Source organism: Halichoerus grypus, chromosome X, assembly GCF_964656455.1.
Source record: "Halichoerus grypus chromosome X, mHalGry1.hap1.1, whole genome shotgun sequence".
NCBI classification, from domain to species: Eukaryota; Metazoa; Chordata; class Mammalia; order Carnivora; family Phocidae; genus Halichoerus; species Halichoerus grypus.
Genome location: NC_135727.1, coordinates 47,593,897 through 47,617,770, shown reverse-complemented (window position 1 = coordinate 47,617,770; position 23,874 = coordinate 47,593,897). Strand labels below are relative to the sequence as shown.

At 39.8% G+C, this 23,874-nt stretch overlaps 1 protein-coding gene across 2 annotated transcripts; it reads right to left on the bottom strand.

The window, feature by feature from the left end:
* Positions 1-11,352: 11,352 nt before the first annotated feature.
* TSPAN6 (tetraspanin 6) lies at positions 11,353-17,497 on the bottom strand. Of its 2 annotated transcripts, XM_036087442.2 has the most exons (9): positions 17,219-17,487; positions 16,799-16,815; positions 16,064-16,252; positions 15,711-15,785; positions 14,742-14,840; positions 14,090-14,224; positions 13,598-13,681; positions 12,187-12,292; positions 11,353-11,564 (listed from the first exon to the last, which is right to left on the bottom strand). In XM_036087442.2, exons 3-8 carry the CDS (start codon positions 16,073-16,075, stop codon positions 12,224-12,226), a joined length of 474 nt encoding a protein of 157 aa, XP_035943335.1. In that variant the 5' UTR covers positions 16,076-16,252; positions 16,799-16,815; positions 17,219-17,487; the 3' UTR covers positions 11,353-11,564; positions 12,187-12,223. The 2 variants fall into 2 exon arrangements, with proteins under 2 accessions (XP_035943335.1, XP_077921640.1); XM_078065514.1 differs by lacking the exon at positions 16,799-16,815 and having other exon boundaries at positions 17,219-17,497.
* Positions 17,498-23,874: the final 6,377 nt, after the last annotated feature.

The window sequence follows — 23,874 nt, the reverse complement described above, 5'->3', positions numbered from 1 at the left end:
CATTTATTGAAAAGAATAAGCAGCATGTGATGCAGAGTTGCCAAATTATACTATCTAAAATGCCCTGTTTTCAACAAAAATTGTAAGACTCAAAGAAATAGGAAAATGTGGCCCATATCCGGGGGGGGGGGGGATATTCAGTAGAAACTGTTCCTAAAGAAAGCTCAGACATTGGACTTACTAGACAAAGACTTCAAAGGAGCTTTTATAAATATGTTTAAAGAACTAAGGAAAACCATGTCTAAAGAATTAAAGAAAAAGTATGACAATGATACCTCACCATATACAGAATATCAATGAAGGGAAAGATGTTTCTTAAAAGATCCAAATAGAAATTCTGGAGTTGAAAAATACAATAACTGAAATGAAAAATTTACTATAGAAGTGTTCAACAGAAGATTTGAGCTGACAGAAGAAAGAATCAGAGAACCCAAAATAAGTCAATTAAAATTAGCTTGTCTGAGTAACAGAAAGTAAGAAGAATAAAGAAAAGTAAACAGAGCCTCACAGACCTATGAGACACCATCAAACATACCCACATACATATAATGGAAGTTCCAGAAAGGTGAGGGGGCAAAGAAGGGGGCAGAAAGAATATTTAAAGAAATAATGACCCAAAACTCCCCACATTCCAGGAAAAGCTTTAATCTACACATCTAAAAAACTCCAAGTTAGGAAAAGCTAAGGATATATACAACCAGACACATTGTAGTCAAACTGTTGAAAGACAAAGACAAAAAGATTTTTGAAAGCAGCAGGAGAGAAACAACTCATCATGTACAGGGATCCTCTATAAGATTAATAGTGGATTTCTGAACAGAAATTGTGGAAGCCAGAATGCAGTGGAAGCACATATTGAAAATATTGTCAACCAAGAACTCTGTATTTGACAAAACTATTCCTCAAAAATTAAGGAAAGATGAAGACATTTGCAATGAACAAAAAAATGAGTTTTTACTAGCAGACCTGCCATATAAGAAATACTCATGGGTGTCCTTCAGTCTGAAATAAAAGGACTAGGCACAAGGAAATAAAAAGCACCAATGAAAGTAACTATGTATGTTAATATAAAAATATACATGAAACTAATGTAACATTGTATGTCAACTATGCTTCAATAAAAAAATATAGTATAAATGCATTGTTTGTAACTTTTGTCCTCTCCTACCTTATTTAAAATACAATTTCGTAGAGAAATAATTATAAAACTGTGTGGGTGGAACTAAAGATGTATGAAAGAATAATTTTTATAACAATAATAGCTCAAAGGAATGGAAACAGAATGGAGGTATATTGGAACAAAGAGTCTGTATAGAATTGAAATTAAATTAATATTACTCTGAACTAGATTGTTTTAAAATGATCATTGTAATCCCCAGGGCTACCACTAAGACAATAACTTGAAAAATACATAGTAAAAGAAACAACAATGTAATTTAAATGATACACTTGAAAATATCTATTTATCACAAAAGAAGGAAGTAATGGCAGAGAAGTACAAAAAGACATGAGATATACAGAAAACAAATAACAAAATGGCAGGAGTCAGTCCTTCCTTATCAGTAATTAAATTAAATGTAAATGAAATAAATTCCCCAATTAAAAGACAGAAATTGACAGAATGGATAAAATCAAACGTGATTCAACTATTTTCTATCTACAGGAGACACACCTTTTATTTAAAGATCCACATAGGTTAAACATAAAAGGATGGGGAAAGATATATAAGTAGTATATGCAAAAATATATGCAAACAGTAACCAAAAGAAGACTGGAATAGCTATTATCAATAGCACAAAAAAATAACCTTCAAGACAAAATTATTAGAATCAAAGAGGGAGGGATGCCTGGATGGCTCAGTCAGTTAAGCGTCCGCCTTCGGCTCAGGTCATGATCCCAGGGCCCTGGGATCAAGTCCCGCATCGGGCTCCCTGCTCAGCGGGAAGCCTGCTTCTCCCTCTGCCTGCTGCTCTCCCTGCTTGTGCTCTCCCTCTCTCTCTCTCTCTCTCACAAATAAATAAATAAATAAAATCTTTTAAAAAAAGAATCAAAGAGGAATATTTTATAATGATAAAAGGGTTGAATCAGTGGAAAGAGATAATTTTTAAATTACACACAACTAAGAAAAGAGCCTCAAAATACATAAATGTAAAATTGACATAATTGAAGGGAGAAATAGGCAAGGCAATAATAATAGTTGGATACTTTAATATCCCACATTCAACAACGGATAGAAAAGCTAGGCAGAAGATCAACAAGAATGTAGAAGACATGAACAACACTATCAACCAAATCAGCATAACAGAAATCCACAGAACATTGCACTTAACAGCAGTAGAGTACATATTTTTTTTCAAGTGTACATTACTAAAATCAAGAATGAAAGAGCAGACATCACTATCAAGCTTAGAGAAATAAAAGTATTTCAGGGAATACCATGAACAATTGTATGCATCAAAGTAGATAACCTACAAAAAACAGACAAATTTCTAGAAAGACACAAGGTACCAAAACTAATTCAAAAAGAAATAGAAATCTAAACAGTTTATTAAAAAGTAAAGAGATTGAATTGGTAATCAATACACTTTCCACAAAGAAAAACCCAGGTTCAGATGGTTTCACTGGTTAATTCTATCAAACATTTGAAGAAGAATTAAAACCAATCCTTCACAAACTCATAGGATGGAGCACCTCACAACTAATTCTATGAAGCCAGTATTATCCAAATTAGACAAAGACATCACAAGAAAGCTACAGACCAGTATTCCTCATGAATATAAGCATAAAAATCAACAAAACCCAGCAAACCTAATTGAGCAATATATAGGAAGGTTTATATACCATGACCACGTGGGATTTAAGGTTGGTTCAATTTATAAAAATCAATCAATGTAAGATACCATTCCAGTTGAAAAAAAGACAAAAACCACATTATAATCTCAATAAACACAGAAAAAGCATTTGACAAAATACAATACCCTTTCATGATAAAAACATTCAACAAACTAGAAATAGAAGGTAATTTCTTAACCTGATAAAAGGCATTTACAAAAACCCACAGGTAACATCATTCTTAATTGTAAAAGACTGAAAGCTCTCCACTAAGACAAGAATATCTGTCCTCGTCATTTTTATTCAACGTTGGATTAGATATTCTAGACAGGGAAATTAGGCAAGAAAATGAAATAAAAGATATTCAGACCAAAAAGTTTTAGATACAACTATCTCTATTTGCATATGACACAATCTTGTATATAGAAAATCCTAAGAAATCCACAAAACAAAACAAAAAGTAGAAGTACACCAAAGCCATAGGATATAAGCTCAATATAGAAAATCAATTGCATTTCTCTACAAAAGCAGTAAACAATCCAAAACTCAAATTAAGGATTTAATTTCATTTACAATAGCATCAAAAGAACGAAATACTTAGAAATAACTTTAACAAACAAAGCAAAAGGCCTGTACACTAATAATTACAAAACTTTACTGAGGGAAGTCAAAGGAGTTATAAATAAATGGACAAGCATTCCATGTTATTGGATTGGAAGACTCAGTATTGTTAAGATAGTAATTCTCCCCAAATTGATCTATAGATTCAACACAATCCCTGATGAAATTCCAGCAGGCCGTTTGCAGAAACTGATATAGAGATCTCAAAGTTCTATGGAAATGCAAGAAATCCAGGAGGGCTAAAACAATCCTGAAAAAAAGAAAAACGTTGGAGGACCCTCATTCCCAATTTCAAAAGTGACCATAAAGCCATATTTATCAAGAAAGATAATGCAGTACTGGCATAGGGAGAGTCATAATGATCAAGGAGACAGAATTAGCAGTTCAGAAACAAATCCCAATACTTAAAGTCAACTAATTTTTGACAAAGGTATCGAGGCAATTCATTGGGGGAAAAGAATGTTAACTAAATGGTGCTGGGATAACTGGATATGCACATGTAAAAAGATGATCTTAGATCCTTGCCTCACGTCATACACAAAAATTTACTATAATTTTACACAGTTGCATATAAGAGCTAAAAACATATAACACTTTTGGAAAAAAATAGAGGATCTATGGGACCTTAGGTTAGGCTAAGATATGACACCAAAAGCATGGTCCATAAAAGAAAAAAAATGGATAAATTAGACCTCATCAAAATTCAATTTTTTTTACTTTGGAAGATACCATTAAGATAATGAAAGACAAACAAAATTAGGAGAAAGTATTAACTAAGCACATACCTCATAAAGGTCTTGTATCCAGAATACACAAAGAACTCATATAAGTTAATAAAAAATAACCAAGCTTTTTAAATGGACAAAAGACATGAGCAGACTTTCCGCCAAAGATTTACAAATGGCTAATAAGCACATGAAAATATGCTTAACATCATCAGTCATTAGGGAAATGTAAATTAAAACCACAATGAGATACCATTTTGTGCTCAATAGAGTGAGTGCAAGTAAGGCAGACAATTCCAAATGTGAGTGAGAATATAAAGAAATGGGGAGCACCTGAGTGGCTCAGTCGTTAAGTCATGATCTTCTGCTCAGGTCATGATCCCAGATCCTGGAATCGAGCCCCGCATCGGGCTCCCTGCTCCGTGGGAAGCCTGCTTCTCCCTCTCCCACTCCCCCTGCTTGTGTTCCCTCTTTCACTGTGTCTCTCTCTGTCAAATAAACAAATAAAATCTTTAAAAAAAAAAAAAAAGAATATAGAGAAACGGGAACCTTTATCAGATGGTGTTGGGAATGTAAATGGGCACTTTGAAAACAGTTTGGCAGTTCATCAAAACGTTAAACATAAAATTACCATACAACCCAGCAATTCCACTCCTAGGTACCTATTCAAGAGAAATGAAACCCATGTCCACATAATGACTTGCATAGAAATACTCACTGCAGCATTATTCAGAATAGCCGAAAATTGGAAACAACCAAAATGTCCACAAACTGGCAAATAGGGAGATAAATATGGTATATTCATAAAATGAAATACTATTCAGCAATAAAAAGAAATGAACTACTGATATCATGGATGAACCTCCAAAACATTTATAAAGTAAAAGAAGCCAGGTCGCCTGGGTGGCTCAGTCAGTTAAGCGTCTGCCTTTGGCTCAGGTCATGATCTCTGGGTCCTGGGATCGAGCCCCACATCAGGCTCCTGGCTCAGCGGGGGGGTCTGCTTCTCCCTCTCCCTCTCCCCCCTACTCGAGCTCTCTCTCTTTATCTCTGAATAAATAAAATCTTTTTTTAAAAAAGTGAAAGAAGCCAAGCACAAGAGCCCACATATTATATGATTCCATTTATATTAGTTGCCTGGGGTTAGGGGTGGGAACAGGGATTAACTATAAATGAGCATGAGGGACCTCATTGTGGGGATGAAAATGTTCTAAAATAGATTTAAATCATTGAATTGTATACTTGAAATGGGGGGACTTTCTGATAGCCAAAATATATCGCAATAATGTTATTTTTTTAAATTATAGCTAACATATACATAGCACTTAGTATGTACCATGCATTCTGTTGCGTTTAGCATGTAGCACTTCATTTAATCTTTATAACACCCTTATAAAGTAGGCAATATTTATCCCTCTTTCATGAATTAAGAAAGCGAGGCACAGAGAGATGAGGCAACTTGCTGAAGAGCACACAGCCCATAATTAGTAGAGATGGGATCCAAGCCCAGATGGTCTGGCTCCACAATCTACGATCTTAACTAAGGCTTCCACTTGTGAGAGAGAAAAAAAAAATACGTAGATATGCTTGTATATGGCAATATGTGGAAGGATTCACAAGGAACTTTTACCAGTAATTCCCTCTGGGAACTAGGAATGAGGGTGGGCAGGAGAGGGAGACAAATTTATTACTTTATACCACTTTGAACTCTGAATTTTTTAAGCATTTTATAATTCGTGCATTCATTTTGTAGATAAGACACATCATTTTTAAATAAAAACATTGGTTATCTTTGATGTGTCAGATTTTTACATTTTTAATTTTTCCTAAACTTTTTGCTATTTTCTAAGTTCTTCAGGCTGTATCTTCAGGCCAAGTTCTCAAATAATTACCATGACATATTTTCTGTTACATTTCGTTCTGCCAGTGTCAGAGCCCCAGGATGGGGTTGAGGCCAAGAAGGGTAGGGATGGGCCTGTGTTGCTTGCTCCCCTGCCAGGGCCAGACTGTGACTGGGCCGGATTCAAGACTGCGCTGAGCTGTGGTGGGCAGCTCTGAAATGCAGAGATGCCCTGGGGCACACCCTGGGGTCTGGCCGCCTCAGAAATCGCTGCTATCCTGTAGGGGATCGATCATCTACATGCATGTGCGCGTGTGCACACGAACTCATTGAAAAGCAGGGGTTTGGACTTGTGCCTCCAGGATGAGAGTGATTCTGCTTCCAGCCTATGTGCGTGTCTGTGTGGCAGAGGTTGGGTTTTTTGGGTTGTTTTCCACGCGGGATTTAAAGATATTCACAAGGGAATACAGTACGACAACAGCTAAGTGTTGAAGAGTATCTTTACTAACATAGCAAGTATTTGCTTGTAAACTTGGGGAAGCATTCACTGCGTGACAAGATGCTTAAAAGAAAATGGACAGGGTTAGGGCACTTGGGTGGGTCCTGGGTCCAGGGTCCTGAGATTGAGCCCTGCATCGGGCTCTGATCTCAGCATGGAGTCTACTTCTCCCTCTGCCTCTGCCACTTCCCAACCCCCCTCAACTCATGCTCTCTCTCTCATAAATAAATAAAATCTTAAAAAAAAAAGAAAGAAAACGGATAGGGTTAATGTTTACATTGTGATTAACTCTTTGTAAGCATTTCTTTTGTTTAGTAATGTTGTGGGGGCAGGGAGTAACAACAGGATATTTTTTAAGATTGTATTTATTTATTTGAGAGAAAGAGAGGGAGCAGAGTGGCAGGGAAGGACAAGAGGGAGAGGGAGAAGCAGACTCCCCGCTGAGCAGGGAGCCAGGATGGGACTGGATGCCAGGACCCCGAGATCATGACCTGAGCCGAAGACAGAGGCTTAACTGACTGAGTCACCCAGGCGCCCCATAACAAGGTTGTTGTTGTTTTTTTTTAATATGTACTTGTAATTGAATGCTAACACTTTACAAAAGCATATTGTGAGAAAATGGGATACTCTTTTCCATGAAAGCTTCCTTTTTAAAAATTTCATATTCAGTAAAGACTAATTAAAAGATATTTGAAGAAGAATCTTTTTTTTTCATACTTTTCTTCTCTGGCTGTGGGCTAGCATGACATAATCCCCAGAGCCTTTTTGTTATCGAGACACAGAAAAATCCAATGAAAGAAGCCTGGGGCTTCAGAGTCCAACAGATTGAAGTTCAAATCCCAGATCTACTACTAGCTTTGTGATCCTGGGCGGGTTATTTAACCTAATCTTCAGCTTTTTTTGTGGGTTTTTTTCTGAAAAGATGGGATAGCACCACTTCCCCACACAGCTTCATTAACTGCAGCACCTTACACAGTGTCTGGCAATTAGTAAGTGTTCAACAAACATTAGTTCTCTGACCTCCCCTGAGTGGGAGAAAAAAAGACTTTGTGCAAACAGTCTACCTTCTCTTATATGTTAATTTTCCTGCTACCGCAGTACATGACAGAGTGATAATGTGTGGATGCCGTCCCTCATCTCTCCAAATCTCTTCTACCATACCCCAGGTGTGTTTCCCTATGTACGCAATGTAGCTACTCTTCCTTTCCAGCAATGATTCTGAGAAGTTGTATCACTCACTTAGATGCTGCATCCTCTCATTTGTGAACTGATCATCCATATCCAGGCAAGCACCAGAACAGTTTGGTTTGTTTTGAGGATGTCGCTACTAGGCACCTTTCCCAGAAGAGGTGGTGAGGAACTTGGGGGAGAAGTCTTTACAAGTTACTACTTCAGTTGTCTTTATTTTTAAAAGAAAAATGTTGAGGACATGGTAATGAGACCACCGCCAGATCCCATATGACAGTCTTACCTAAAGAATTGACATTCACAGGATAAATGTAGGGGATGGAGCCAGTGATAAGGAACTCTTAGAGCAACTGACCTATTTCCCCCAAGTCCCACAAACTGTGTTATTCCTGATGAAGGAGCCAGTTCAGATGAGGGCCTACTATGCACGGACTAGATGTTGTAGGAGAAATTTTTGACTTTTGAAAAGTGTTCAGCGTGCTAAGCTTTTGGGTATTGGAGCAGGGAGGAGGATACAAGCAACCCACTGTGTCCAACACACAACTAAAGTGTACAACCAGAGAGCAAGGGGTTAGGCCTTGATGATATCTACACTTAATTCCTCCAAGGTCAGGGGCACCTGGGTGGCCCAGTCGGTTAAGCATCTGCCTTCGGCTCAGGTCATGATCACAGGGTCCTGGGATCCAGCCCTGCATCAGGCTCCCTGCTCAGTGGGAAGTCTGCTTCTCCCTCTGCTCCTTCTCTCTCTCTCAAATAAATAAATAAAATTTTAAAAAAAAATAATTCCTCCAAGGTCAGCATAATGTAAGAGCAGAAAGCCAAGTGCAAGCCTTTGGGGAAAGCCACACTTGAAAAGTAGGAGGAAATTAAAACAGTAAAGTAAACTACAAAGAGCAGTAAAAGGGAAAGAAAGCAGGATATCACAAAGTCAAAACAAAAAACAAAACAAGGATTTTCAGTGGCATCGAAAGTAACAATGAATTCAAAAAAGAGAAGCAGCAAAAAGTGATTTGACCAGGAGGAAGTTAGCTGCGGTTTCTGAGGTTAAGTGGTTTCTGACTGAGCAGGTGGTTTCTATTATATAAACGATGATTTGTATGGAATGAGATATTTAGATCAACAGCTTATTTCTCACAGAACATTAAAGAGCCATTATAGTTAGATTCACTCACTCATTCATTTCATTAGCATTTGCCGTGCTCTTACAAGTGCCTAATTCTACTAAGCTCCATGGGGTAAGGGGACCTAATAGAAAAGCCATAATTAAATCATAATGGCTTCTCTCTCACAAGGAATCTGGGTGAAGTTTTAGACCTATGACTTCAAAATGAGAGTCTCATTTCCCAGTAACTGTTGCATTGTATGTATTCTTTTCTGATATATTAGCCTTTTGTTTCCCTTTTTGAATTAAAAAAGTTTGGTTTGCCACATCACAGGCCAAGTGTCAACGTGGGACAGCAAGCTTAAAAAAAACCCGAAATCTCAATGCATCTTATGTATGCAGTGAGGAAAGGCAGGAATGGTATTTATACGTTGTGCTGGGCTTTCTTTTTTTTTCTTTTTTTTTCTTTTACAAATACAAAAGCCCACACAGAATAGTCCAAAGGAACCAAAGTTTCCTCAGTTCCACAAAAAAAGCATCCACTGCTTTGCCTCTCATAATTTAATCAGTTTGGTTGGCCGCATCACTGGCAAAGTACCAACTCGGATTCTCGCAGGAGGTTAAAAAACATCAAGTCTCAAAGACGCCTGTGTGAGCTCTGAGGGAACACAAAAATGGCATTTATACCTTGTATTAGGTATTTGTTTCCATAAAAGTTTGATGCCTACCACATAAACCCCCCCACACCCACACGGGAATAGGCCAAAGATGCCAAGCTTTCCACACGTTCAGAAAATATACCTGTGGAGTCTGCTTCTCAAGGTGGAGTTCAGAGCCTCTTTGCGGTAAGTAACATGGTGCCTGGAAGTGAGACAACCCACAGGATGCCTTTGGCACATCGAAGGTGGAGGTGAATTTTACAGTCCAGTGTGCACATGCACACATTAGCGATAAGGGACTTTTGTAACTGGCCAGCCAGAATAACGAACCTTAAAAATAAATACACCAACCCGCCTACAGCGTGATGTGTGGTGTTTTTTTCTTCCTACATTCCTTATTTTCTGGGTTGTTTTTTTTTTTTTCCTTTTTAACAATGAGGAAAAATTGGGGCGCCTGGGTGGCTCAGTTGGTTAAGCATCTGCCTTCGGCTCAGGTACTGTGTTAGCCCTGCAGTTAGATCAGGTCTCTCACTGCAAGGCATGGCCACAAGGACCCTGGGATCGAGCCCCGCATCAGGCTCCCTGCTCAGCGGGGAGTCTGCTTCTCCCTCTCCCCCTGCTCATGCTCTCTCTCTCTCTCTCTCACTCTCTCTCAAATAAATAAAAATAAAATCTTAAAAAAAATGAGGAAAAACTTTTAACTTAAAAAAAAAAAACCCTACTTAATGACAACTTTATCAGGCTCTTCTAGGCCATCCTAGTGAAATGTACCTACTTAACACTGCTTGGATTATCCTTTAGTTTCTTTATCCTTTAAATTAGCTTCACTAATTCCAATAGCCAAAATCTGATCTATATATTTGGAAAGCCACTATTTTCCAACTGTTTTATCACTCTGTCTTGAGTCAGACCTGTCAAATGTTTTAATGTAGAATACTCTTTCTGCAGTAACTCAAGGCATATATATATAGACATGTACCCACAAGTCACTATGAATCTTAACTAGTAGTTTTTGCCCACTTTATAACTGTGATTGACTCCCCCTTACCATCAGATTCAAGGACTGCGTGGATGTGTGGCAGAGAAGTTAGGTTCTACTAATGGATGTGTAAAGAAACCCAAAACCAAGGAAAAAATTCCCCCATCCCAGCCCAAATTTTAATTATTCATTTCCTTATTAACCCGAAGGTACAAGTTGTCTCTCTCCCCATCCAACTTCTTAATGTAAACTAGACAATCAAAATAGTCCCAGTTCCAGGAGAATGCTAAGCATATGCTATTTCATAATATGGAATGAAATCCCTAGACTTTTTAAAAAATGAAACCAAGTCAAGACCTCAGTTTTACATTTCCTATCTAAACCTGCACCTTCAGGTAGAAATGTGGGGCTTAGCTTTCTCAGTGGAAAACAACCATCCCGGCAGATTTTCTACGAGTTAAACATGATGATTTTAGAGGAAAACAACATTTATTGTGTGAAAGATTTATATTTAATCAAAGGCACAAACCAAAACTAAGACTATTATAGTTGACCATGATACTGACAATTAAGTCACATCAACCTGATAAAGAAATAGCAGCTAACGCTAATGAAGATGAATTGCTTCCAATTCCTAAGGAAAATAGTGATTCCGACACCATTAAGTAATAATTAGAACCTTTCAAATATAAATTTGAGAGCAAAACAGAGAGTAATGAAAATATCTTAACTTGATGCAAATTATACAATAATTTTAACTCGTCTGGGAAGAGGCCAGTTCGGAAGGGTCAATTTTCTATCACACTACATCAGTCAGCAAATTCAGAGCGGTCACTTTTTAACACTACATCAAAATAGCAGATTCACAATGCGATTTTGAAAAATAAAAGTCAAGAGGAACACGGTATTGCATCATTTGCAATTTACTAGCTCTTCCAGTGTTTCACAGTGATACAGGGGTTTCAATGATCTAACATCAATGGGACAAAAGGTGGACTTAAACTGAACACGTCTTGATTGAATCAGACTACTTATGTAAGTTTTTGGTCTATTGTAAGCAGTAGTAGCTAGTCCTCCATCCAGGCAATTTCATAGCTTACAGGGGGGAATGTAAATGTCCTAAAAGTAAAGAAAAAAAAAGTTAATCGACTTGTAACCCAAATTTCCATATCTGTATGCGCTCGCACACGTGAGCATCTACTCGTGTGTTCCCCGTCAGCGGCCCAATTAAACTGTGAAGGGCACCCCAGGGGATTAATTCAGCCAGCCACAGTTCTCATGGTTTGCCATTCAAATACTGAAGTTACTGAAACACATATTTTCCCCAAATCTGGCTCCAGGTTAGGCTAGATGTGTTTATCGCTCTAAGAAGAGTTCACCAGAGGAGTGTGGTAAATGAAGACTAGGGAAAACGCCAGTATTGGGAGCGGAGTGTGCGTGCCAGGGAACCTCACCAGTAAAGGTCACTGTTCTCCATCTCTCTTCAGTCTAGGTCCAAGTTTGTTAGAAAGGGGACCACTTAGGATCTTTAGATTGATGTGTAGGTAAACCCCCAAAGGCTCTTCTGTCCTTTGTGGCCATGCTTTGCAGTGAGAGACCTGATCTAACTGCAGGGCTAACACAGTACCAACCAGATCTGAATGCACCACTCGACAAGACCTCGGCAAACTCAGTCCATCCATCACATGAACAGGCTGAAGTAAACACACCGATAGAGAGCTGAGGACTAAAATGAACATACCTTAAAGTTGAAGAGGAATAGGCCCATGGTTTGCTGTTTACACTATCTCATACTGGTTATTTGTTATGGCACGAGAGAGACAGTAGGCTAGAAAGATTCCAATCAGCTAGAAATAAAATACAAACAAAAATTAAACACACACACACACACACACACAAAAGAGCTTAAAGTACTCAGGATACAGGTTTATTTTCCTTACACTTCGAATTCCCTAATAATTTCCTTAAGTTTCTCTCGGCAGTTATGTTTGATACTCTGCAGCTCCTGGATCACATTCAAAGAATATAAGGGAGGTTTTACTGCCACTATGACCTGGAGTTTCACAACTGTCACTGACAAAATTATCACTCAGGAAAAATTCTAAACGTCGTTAAGTTTGGGGGAAACTTATCAGTGAACCTGTCAGCCATCAGAACAAACAGGACATGGCTTAGACTATGCAGCTCATCAGGGAAAATCTCCTTTCAAATATCATCGAGTATAATGTTTGTGTTAAAAAAACTTTTTTATTTCATTTAATATTTAGAACCTTTCGAAGGTGCTAGTGGCCATTTTATTAGACAGTGCAGACTCAGACATAGCTAGGCCTGCTGCTCGAGAAATATGTTAAGATCAGACTTCCAAAACCAATTACATAGGTCGAAATGAAGTATGTCCATTCTTTTAGTTTTATCGCCACGATGTTCGATACAGGACAAACCCCCATTACCTAAGAAAAATTGTTTAGAGCCACAATACAAACTTTCCATGCTACGGTGAGAAGCAGCACAACTCGGAAAATAGAATTTGACCCACAACGTAGCACGTCCCCAACATGACAGGCACATATTGAATGTGGGGTCGTATGATCTAAGTTTTTGTAGGTCAGAACTTATATGGAACTCACCAGGCAGCCGCAGCCCAGGAAAGAAAAAATCTGGACAATGTTTTAGAATCTTGACTGCACAGTAAGACAAGGTTCCCATCTATCTCATGTTTTAATTAATGAACTAGGATGCTGGAGAGCTGCCGTACCCAGGGGCACCAGGTTTGTACTACTACGAGTTAATTCTAAACCTTGCTTTCTGTAGTTTCAAGGCATGCTAGGCCATGGTAAAAAAAAAAAAAGAGCAGGTAAACAGGGAATAAAAATCTGGAGAAGTCTAATTGTGAAAATAGTGTAGGAAAACATAAGATCCAAGACATCGAAGAATTGGAATGAAAATAGCAGAACATCCCCTCCCAAATAAAACAAAGCTAAACAGACCCAACACAAATGACTGACTACATATGTTTCACATACAAAATAAAAACAGCCGGGAGTGTGTGAAAATGTGACTTCTCTGGAAATGCCCTGAGGCCTTCAGATTGGAAATCTTCTAGCTTACCACTGAACAAGAGCGAGGAGACATTCCTAACAACAAGGACTTACCTGGAAGCAAGCAACTCCAAAAGAAATCCCGGCAACCACTCCCATTTCTGACTCTATAATGGTCATCACCTTTATAAAACAACCCTAATGGGAGACGAAAAACAATTTTAAGTACAGCACAAGCAATAATGAACACTTGGATCATCCATCCCTGCCAAAAGATGAGCTTTAGCTACCTCAGCCTTTGGTTATCATTTTATTCAAATTCACTCTTTCATATAACATATCCTATCTCCTTTCAGAAGCACAATGCTCTGACAGGAGTTTGAAGAACAGAAGTTCCACCTTTTGGATTATGCATTTAGAAGTGTTATTTGCTAGTTGTGTGAACTCAAGTCACAAACTGAGCTTCAGTTTCCTCATTTATTCAGTGAGAATAATACCTGCCCCGCCTATTTTAGATTATATCTATTGTGAGGAAAAATTAAAAACTGAGTCAACTCTGAATTCAGTTAATATTTTCAAATAAAAAAAAATTTAAAGGCTCCTTACTTCATTGTTTACTTTATCTGCATCTCTCTGTGGAGAACAATTTTCAAATTTGCAGCAACTCTTGGGAAATCCTTTTTCTGAGTAATAATTAGTATCCTTCCAATCTCTATAGTCGGTGACACCACAACAGTGCAACTGAAAAAAAAATCCAACAAAACCATTTATAGTTCACATCACAGCTTTGTAGTCAAACACTTAGCCTATTACCTTAGATTGCAATTTGTGCTCAAAACACAAACATTATACTCAATGATCTCTATCCTAATATTTTAATGTGGCTGTTCTCAATTGGCCTTATAATTCAAGAGATAAGCACTCTTTTTCTAAATACCAAGTGTAAGCCTTTTGGACTGGCCTTATTTTCCTGCTACAGCTGGTACTAAGAGTACTTGGTCCGTGATGTCTGTGAGGAGTGAAGAGGTGTACATGTGAGGAGAATGATGAGGAGAAAATGGAGATATGTCACTTAGTATCATCTCACACTTCTTCTCCAGGGACATATCTTTCCAGGGACATATTCTCTCCTAATCTAAGATTATAATGAGAATATCATACAAGTGGACAACATCTAGTAGCCAGAGCCCTATCCTCTTCTCTAAAGGGATAACGATGTGTTCCCCTCTTGAATAGCCACCACCCTATGACCACTTACCTTATTTTGAATCTTGTCTACTGCATCGCTTCTATAATCTCCCGTAGAGTTATACTGCTTTAAAATTTTCTCATAATTATTCTTAAAACTGTTCTTAATCTACAGCAAAGAAACACAACGCCAGTAAATAAAGATTCTAGAAAGTTCTGTGGGTTTCTAGGCCAAATAAAAAAATCCCCCACATCTGACTAACGTTCATTATCTTTGACAGCAGCAACATGTATGGTAATTAACTTCTATGGTCCAATCCTGTCTTCTCTGAGCTACAGTTTAGCTGAGGGGATTACTAAGCAAAACATTACAATAAAAGATGATAACTGCTCAAGTTCAAAGTGCTATGGGAGCTTTTATTCAAGTGGCAGCTCTGTACTGCTGTATCCCTCCCCCAATTTTTCTCTATTTTAAATTAAGTACAAATTTGATGCCTACAGGATTCTTAAGCTACAAAACCTTACTTTGGGACACTGCACTACCACTTTGTAAAACACTCTCATTGAGGAGCCTTCACTACTCACTGAAGGATTTCCCAACCCCAGTTTTAACAGTGGAACCCCGATTTCTACTTCAATGTTAAAGTTTTGATGATTTGCATTAAGTATATCCAATTTTTTTAAACACGTGGCATAAGGGAGAACACAGTTGTGTTATCAATTTCGTGCCTTAAATATTTTCCTCTATCAGTAAGGTTATAAATTGTACTATCTCCACTTTAACAGGTACTTGTACACAGAAAAAGAACTGGAAATACATGTAACTACGGGTACCGGTAATTTTCTTCTGGTAACTGTCAGTCTACAATTTTATAAAATTTTTTTTATATTAAACGTGGGCTAGAATTTTTACAAGAAAGCCATTATTGTCAGCTACAGTTTGAAAAGAAAGTTTTAAAAGTGATTTCTGAACTATTGACTGTTTTTATCTCTGGGAGGATAAATCATAATATATCAAGGTTCCCAAATTCAGGTTTACCTCATGTCTGAAAACAAATCCTACGATGGCAGCGACCAGTTCAACCAAAAAAATGAGAGTCAGAAACATTGCATACTGTGGGATAAAAAGAAAGTCCAAGTCAGCATAAATAAGATACATCACAGCTGCGAGGGGAGTCAAAGAAAAAAAACAGTCTGCTCAATCAGTTCAGCATGTTTTTATTAAAAAGGACAGGGAAAACACAACAAAAGTGGGAACTGGTAGCAGAAATGTTACTTGGGAAGAAAGAGGAGAAATCATAAAGGGCCGTGGCCAGTTTCAAGAAACAAAGCCAACAACATATAAGACTTTTCTAAAGTCAAGAATCAATTCTAAGGAAAACAAGGACTCACCAGTTTTAACATCCATGCAGAAGCCCGGCAGGTAGCAAAACAGCCAAAGGTGCCCAACAGAATAATGACGGTACCGGTACCAATGAGCACGAAGGGGACATTGGTGGCCTTCTCATTCAAAAGGGAAAAATAATTCTCCAGGCTCACCTTGCCCCAAATACCAACGGCAAGAAGGATAACACCAGTGATCTATGTGGGAAGCCAGAGAACAGAGAGTCATACACTGTATACCACGGCACCTTCAAACTACACACCTATTGTTTAAGAAACAAGAGCTGTGAGAATGGAGTTAGCAGTCCGTGGCCACAGAGCTGTGGCTGGGATATGGGAGACAAGGGGTAGGACGGAGACCTGCACATAAGGACCGGCCTTGATAAATCCACCCTGGATCACTAGGTAGCCCAGGTAGCCAGGGCAAAACCAGGGGGGGGCAGCTAGCGAAGGCATCCTAACAAAATTCTTAAATTTCATGTTTCTTTTTGTTGGGTTTTGTTTTGTTTTTGGTATAAACCGAAGTCCACGGCATATCTGTCCGAGGGACAACTTATTTAACCGCTTTACTCCCGCCATAGGAAGAAAACCTTCTGGAGGAGGGAAGAAAGTGTCTCTGTGAGTTCCAGAAACTTCCCCCTTCTCCCCACCCCAGTTCAGAGACGAGCACCGCGTACAAAGGGATAGTACACAAAAGCAAGGCCGAGGAGAGGTGGGCGGGAGTGCAGCCATGACCATACTCACCTGCGAAATGCTCCCCTCTTACGAAGCGGTGAAAAGAAAGAGACTATTATGCGGGTGAGCCCTCAGAGGGGCGGGGCAAGCCTCGCCTCTCTCAACGGTCCGGGGACACCCTCGGCGAGCTCTGGGGTGTTCACTCCCCTCCTCGTCCCCCGCATCACATTCGAACCCGAAGCCCGTCTGTGTCCCAGCACAGCCTATTGGCTGCCATCCTCCGGGACCCTGACCCCGGCGCCGGCAGGATGCCCGGGCTCGAGCCCCAGCAACTCTTCGCCCGCGTCGGGGTCCCAGCAGCTCCAGCCGCCCGAACCCCACCCGCGCCTCCCTCCCCACACCCCCAGGCCTGAGCGCCCTCTTCTCAGGGTCACACCCCCCACCCAAGCCCAAGACCCCCTCCCGTCCCCGGGCTCCTCCATCTCTCACCCAGAAGATGAAAGTGTAGATCAAGAGGACGCTCTTGAAACAAGTAATGACTGGTTTCGTCTGTAGTCTCCGAGACGGGGACGCCATGACCAGCCCCAGACCCTGCCCCGCCGCACCGGGCACTCGGAGCCGAGCGAGACAGACGCAGAGTCCCCGAGTCTCCCCGGAAACTGCCGGAAACTTACGAGCGTCTACAACTGAGAAAAGCCGGAAACACTGTGCAGTTTTCTAGAGGGTAAAGTCTTGGGAGGCTACCCGGAAAGTGACGACAATTTCCGAGCGCCCCCTGCTGCAGGTTACCGAAAACTGTATGCAACTTTTCTAGTGCCGGAAATCCCTTAGATCTTCAAGTGGAGCTTGCTTCATTTTTTCTCTGAATCCTTCCCGCCCCCCATCTCTCCCCCGCCCTTATAACTTGATCATATTGTTCTATCACCAGTAGCGCCAGCAGCGCTTTGAGATTCGGCCTCGCCGGCCCCTGGTGCCCTAGAGGGAAAGAAAGGAATGAAAAGAGGTTAAAAGTGACCGAAGAATATTTCATTACATGGCTCAATACCCCCAAGAAACATAGTTCCAAAGAGAAACAAAGCGGATTGCAAAGCGACACGTACAGTCGTAGGGTTTTAGACATAAACTGAGGAAAAGTGAAATCTACCTGAGTGGGGGAATTAGGCTGATTTCTTTTTCTAGGAGGCTGAAACCTAAAGTCACACAGCTAAGAGCAGAGCGAAAACTAGAGATCACTGTGCGTTTCGGTCCCCTCCCCTGTTAAACACAAGCTACATACGGTATTGGGTTGTAGAGTGTCTGTCCATTCCCCTAAAATTCTCCCAATTGCTTAGATCTTCCTAGAACTTAAGACTATGTGTTCCTAAAGAGTTAAACTGCTTACGGAATGGGAATGAATCACGAAAAAGTTTTCTGTCCCATATGTCCTGAGGCAGCCCTGAGTCGATCTTAGGGGTAAAATATAATTAAAAAAACAGCCCTCTTCACGATCTCCTAAACCCTGGTGATAAAAGCTGAGGCGCTTTTTGTTTGGGGCTTAGCTTTAGGAAGGGTTAAATGTAAAGGCAAGTCTCCGGATAGCTGAAAGGCCTAGAAAATTTGGATTATGCAAATCAGCAGAGCCTTAAAGGGTAAAGTTCTCTGATACATCTGTGAAATGGGATGTCTCTATTTCATAAAGGACGCATGTGCATGTGCTTTGCTCAGCCCACAAGGATAAGTGCAGTTATTTGAGCTAGTAGATACAAAAACGGATTAATTCTATGCCTATCGTTACAGGGGAGAAAAGAAATGAGCCTAGACATTATAGATACTTACTCTTGCCTGCTTTCTGGCACCTTTTAGGCTTCAAGAGTGACCAAATGAGCCATTCAAATTGCCCTCAATTTGAATAGGTCATTTACTTTTCATAGGAACCTCAGAATAGGGAGGTCTTTTTTATCTAGTCAGGTTCAAAACACATTTACAAAATGAATTAAATACAAATGAATTAATGAAGTGCTATAGGCTTCCTGGTCTCCCATTTTATTCAGGGACATTAGTTCGATCCCTAGCATTCATCTTTCTAGAAATTCAGGACAGGTGTAATCAAGGAGAAAAGAAAGATCACTATTGGGTGTCAAGACTCAATTTTCTGTTTAGTGGAAAATATGCACTTTGTGAAACTTTCTCTGGACCTTCTTGCTCCCTCCATAAAAATATATCCCTGTGAGAAAAAAATAGTTACTTCTAGGAAATCTGACTTGATACCTAACACCAACAGTACTACAGATCTGTATGCTCCTTTATCCATGTGGTGAGACACAGAGCATTGAAATGTCAACCAAAAACAAGTTAACTCTTAAGAAAAGTTTATCACTGGACATTCCTAGTGAACTATGGATGGCATTTGAAGTATGGAAGTGTATTTTTTTCCTATTAAATCATGTATGTAGGTAGCTCCATGTTTCCATGTTCTGTATCATGAACAGGTTGGTCAATATTACAGCACAGTGTATGTATTAAGGTCTGGTTTCTCAACTAAAGTGTAAGCTCTTCGAGGGCAGAGACTGAGTGTCCAGTGAGTGTGTGCTGTTTCTTGAAGATTGGGAGAAGACAGTATCCATTCCCTGTGCAGTCCATCGCATCATAATTGACACAAGCTCAACATCACAGTGGGTGTTTCCTGTATTGCTCTTGTATTGTGTAGTGAAAGGAGAGGTGATACCCAAACTTTTTTTTTGCTTGAAACCTTGCTTTAAGCATATACCACAGAACCAGAAAACAAGAAAGTTCCATTGACTCGGGTCACACAGAGCTTCCCTGTACCTCGAATATTGACCTGGGACCAGCTCCTCTAGCAACATGCCAGATGTCTGAGGTCCAAGAGAGCAACTACTGGAGAATGGATATTTCACCAACAGTCTTTATACTAAAATTTTACCCTAAAACTTTAAAAACCTAACATATAAACACGTGGCGAGAATGGGTAAATGATACAACTATACACCTACAAACACTGAAGGAACGTTATCAGGAAATACAGCAGATGTCAATTTTGAAAGTAACACACATGCCATAACTACAAGAAATGAGGTTGAGGGAGGCTCCAAGTAAATGCAAAGCTTTCTCCCTAGGCTGAATAACTCCATCTGAGGGGTTCTCATATTAAAATAAGTATCAAGGGAAGTCTTGCTAACTCCTCGTCATCTTAAATGGAACCTTCCTCTGAAGCTTAGGTTTCTACCATGGTCTGGAAGGGATTTTCGTTGTGAGCCCAAGAGCGAAGAAATATTTTTGTAGCTGAAGAGAAAACAAAATAGTCAAAGCAAAAGCCACATCTTATTTCCAAGAATGTGTTGATTTTCCGCCTCTCCCTTCCTCTGCCACCACAACGCTGCTTTGTTTGAGTAACGGGCAGTGCCAAATTAAACCAAAGGCTGACGTGGGATTTAATAGTCCTATGGCCACAACACCTTGCACCCCCACCTCCCACCCTCCCATGCCACTAAACCCAGAAGAGTTCACTTTACTTCAAATTTAGGCCTGGGTCTGGGTCCAAACCCAGACCAAAGGGGTATCTAATCCCATCTAAGGCAATGTAAATAGTAATTCTCTAGGTCATAAGATACATTTATTCTTTAAAGTATTAATATTGTAATACTTAATTGTGTTATTGATATTACACTCTATTATATATTATATATTACATATTATATATCATATATGGTAACTGTAGTACTGAGCATTGACTATGTAGCAACCACCGTTGCTAAGCACTGGGCTGGTGGTACCTCATGCATACATCACAAAAGCCCTTATTGTGAGGTCAAGCCTGCTGCTGCCCTCATGTTACAGATGAGGAAACAGGTTCAAAGAGGCTAACTTGCCTAGGATGAAGCTTTGCCAACTTCTGTCTCTCTCACCAGAAACAGGGCCCACTCTGTGATGAGACACGGCTGCCACTGAATAAACAGCTGTCTTGGCTGGGAATTATCCAAGCAAAGACCGCTGTATTCAGACATGTAGCCACAAACAAGGGCTTTTAAAAGTCCCTGAAGCACAAGAACCTCCATCTCCCCAATTCTGCCTTGTACTTGGGTTTTTTGTTGAGTTTTACTTTTGCCTTCATTCCAGTAGCCCAATCACCTAAGAAGTAACCCTGCCCATCCCAGAGTAGCAAGGCAGAGAGTTCAATACTTTTTCTGGTCCAATCTATTTTCCTCCCTCTCTCTGACCACAAAGACACATGGGTGATGCTGAAAATTTAGGAAAAAGGAAAATGTTTTCCTTAAGTATTGTTGCTGTTTGGTTTACATTCGATATTTAGTAGGGATTTGTGTCCCTTCCCTATTAATCTCCTGTAACCTTCAAGATTAAGTTTAAATGTTGTTCTTTGGCATTTAAACTATGCCTCCCCCAGCAAATATGGTATCAGCTTATTTCCTACTGCTTTTCCAATGTGAATTTTCTGTTCCACAGTAAACCAGTATGACTATCTCCCAATAAACAAGATCTGTCCCCTGCTCCCGTCCCACTCTCTAACCTCACACAGAATTCCTACTCCCTACTTAAGGCACATCCCAACCCCAACTCAATTGAGAGCATTCCTCTGCCCCCTTTATCCATACCCCCCACCCCTGCCCACACACACCTCTTTTTCTAGTATCAGACCTCATAGTCTGACCACTCACACTAACTCAGACCCTTAGTTAATTAGAAGGGTACCTGCTTTCTTCTCTACTTACCTGTCTTATTCCTGTTATCTACATGTTCAGAAACTACTGAAGAGCCAGTCTGGCAGGCTCCTGCACCCCCTTTTATACTCTCCCCAATGCCCTAGGACACAATGCTCAATTGATGAGCTCGTTTAGTGCTCAGCCAATCCCTGTTGACCTCCTTGGTCATGGCTGGTCTCTGAGACTAACCACTCAGTAGTGACTTGAGGTTTGATTAATTAAATTAAATAAACTGAATGTCTAAGCCATCCCAGTATCACACTGTCATAAACAAAACAATTAAGTTGAGCTGCTGGATAATGTCTTGGAACATTACTACTCCCTGTCTTAGGAACCAGCGACAAAACTTCAACTATTTCACTCAGAATACATCTTATCTCTTATTCACATAATGTCCTTCCCATTTTCATTTTCTAAAACGTTTTCTAGAATCCCTTCAATTACCTTTGGCTAAGTGCCCATCATAAAATTTAAAAGCATGTCCTGCTTATTTTCTTAAAGTCTCATATTTCACATTACAGCCATCAGATAAACATCATTTAAACAGATAATTTGAACATCACCATTTAAATAGACAATTCGTATGTACAGTTTTAAAACTTAGTTTCCCAAATAGGAATATCTTTTTTCCTGTTGTCTCTTGTGTATTCTCATTATTCCTTTTCTGAAATTCTCTTCTGTGTCTAGTTTTCATTCACTTTTTTCCATCTACTCCTTTCAGATTCTCCATGAATCCTTTCCTCCCTTTCCAGCCCTGATCTTTCCTTCTTCAAAAAAGTTCATAATACACAATTTGGGACACATAGAAATGAGAAACTCTTAAACGATATTAAAATTCACAATTTCATATAAATTTGCCTTAGTTGGTATTCTAGAAAAGTTGTTTCTAGTTTAGTTTTCTTAAGCTTTGTTGAGATCTTGTCTAGGCAAGTCAGTTTCCATATCTAATATTTCTTAAAACAATACCTTATTGACTGCTAAGGAACTTCATACTCAACGTCTTGACATTGAAAAAGTTTGTCAGTCTCTGTGTGTGTCTTTGTCTTATCTTCCCAACTAAATCATACAGAGAGGTGGTTTATTTAACTTTATACTCCACAGTGTCTAATATAGTGTTATCCACAGATAGTAGGGGCTGAAGAAATGCTGTGTTTTTTTTAAATTAGTCCCCCTTGTTTTGCGTAAGCTCTTCCTTTTGCCCATCTTTGTGCCTCACAGTGATGCTGTCTCCCTTATTTATCCCCTTACTTTGTTCTCCCTATGATTTCCATATTCTCCCCCTTCCCTTTCTTCTTTAACTCCTTTCTGCCACCCCTCTGTCCTGCTCCTTCCAGCTCTGAGTGGGACAGGAGGCCTTATGCCGCATCTTCGGCCTAGCATGTGCTGGGCTCTGTGTTGGGTGCTGGGGAAATGATGAAGACTAAGGCAAGTTCGTTGCCCCCTAGGCTCTCACAGTCTAGGCAGGGACAGAGATGAGTCTGAGATGAACAAACTAGTAGAGTAGGGGACAGAAATTGTCACGGGTGTACAATGACATTAAGTGTGATAAACCTATAATTGAGACATGTACAAAGTGATGTGATAGAAAAGGCAGGCAAACCAGATCTGCCTGGGGTGGGCTGAGGGGAACTTCTCAGCAGCAAAGATGGATACAGTTTCAACAGTCCAGGAAAGGACGGAAAGGAATACAGGGTAGAGTAAATATATCTGTGCAAAGCCACCAAAGTATGAAAGGAAGAGCAAGAAGTTCAGTATGTCTAGAATGAGTCATGAGGTGAATGTTTAAAACTAGGCTGAGGACATAGATGGGGCCTGCTTGTGAAGGACATAGTATGCCTTGCTGAGAGCTCGGACTATACTCTTTGCCAAGAGGGGGGCCGGTAAAGGGTTTTTTGTTTTGTTTGTTTTTTAAGAAAACAACCCTAGAAGAATATATTCCTCTGTGCTCTCTCTCACCTCTCTCTCCATCTCTCTCTCTCTTTCTCTCTCTCTCTCTCTCTCTCACACACACACACACTGAATAGATTTACTGTTTCTTAACACGTGAGTTTAGAGTAAACTTCTATATCTGATTTCAAAGGCCTCACAATCTGGCCGTACTCGATTTATCCAGTTTTGTTCCCTATCACTCTCTTGATCCCTCTAACCAGTTAGCCCATCCCCCTCTGACCTAACAATGAGCTCTTGTTTATGTCATTTCCCTTGCCTGAGAACGGACCATGGCCTACCTCTTCCCACAGAGCATTCACAGGGTCCTCACAGTTTATACCACAGCTTTTAGAATTTTATGTGGTCTTGTACTGTTTTCTAATTGTTTGTGTCCCTCTTATCTCCCTTCCTAAACATAAACCCTCTGGGAGCTGCAGAGTAAGCTTCATTAGATGAAGGATCACACAGTCCATATTCACCTCTGTTCCCCCTTCTTAGCTT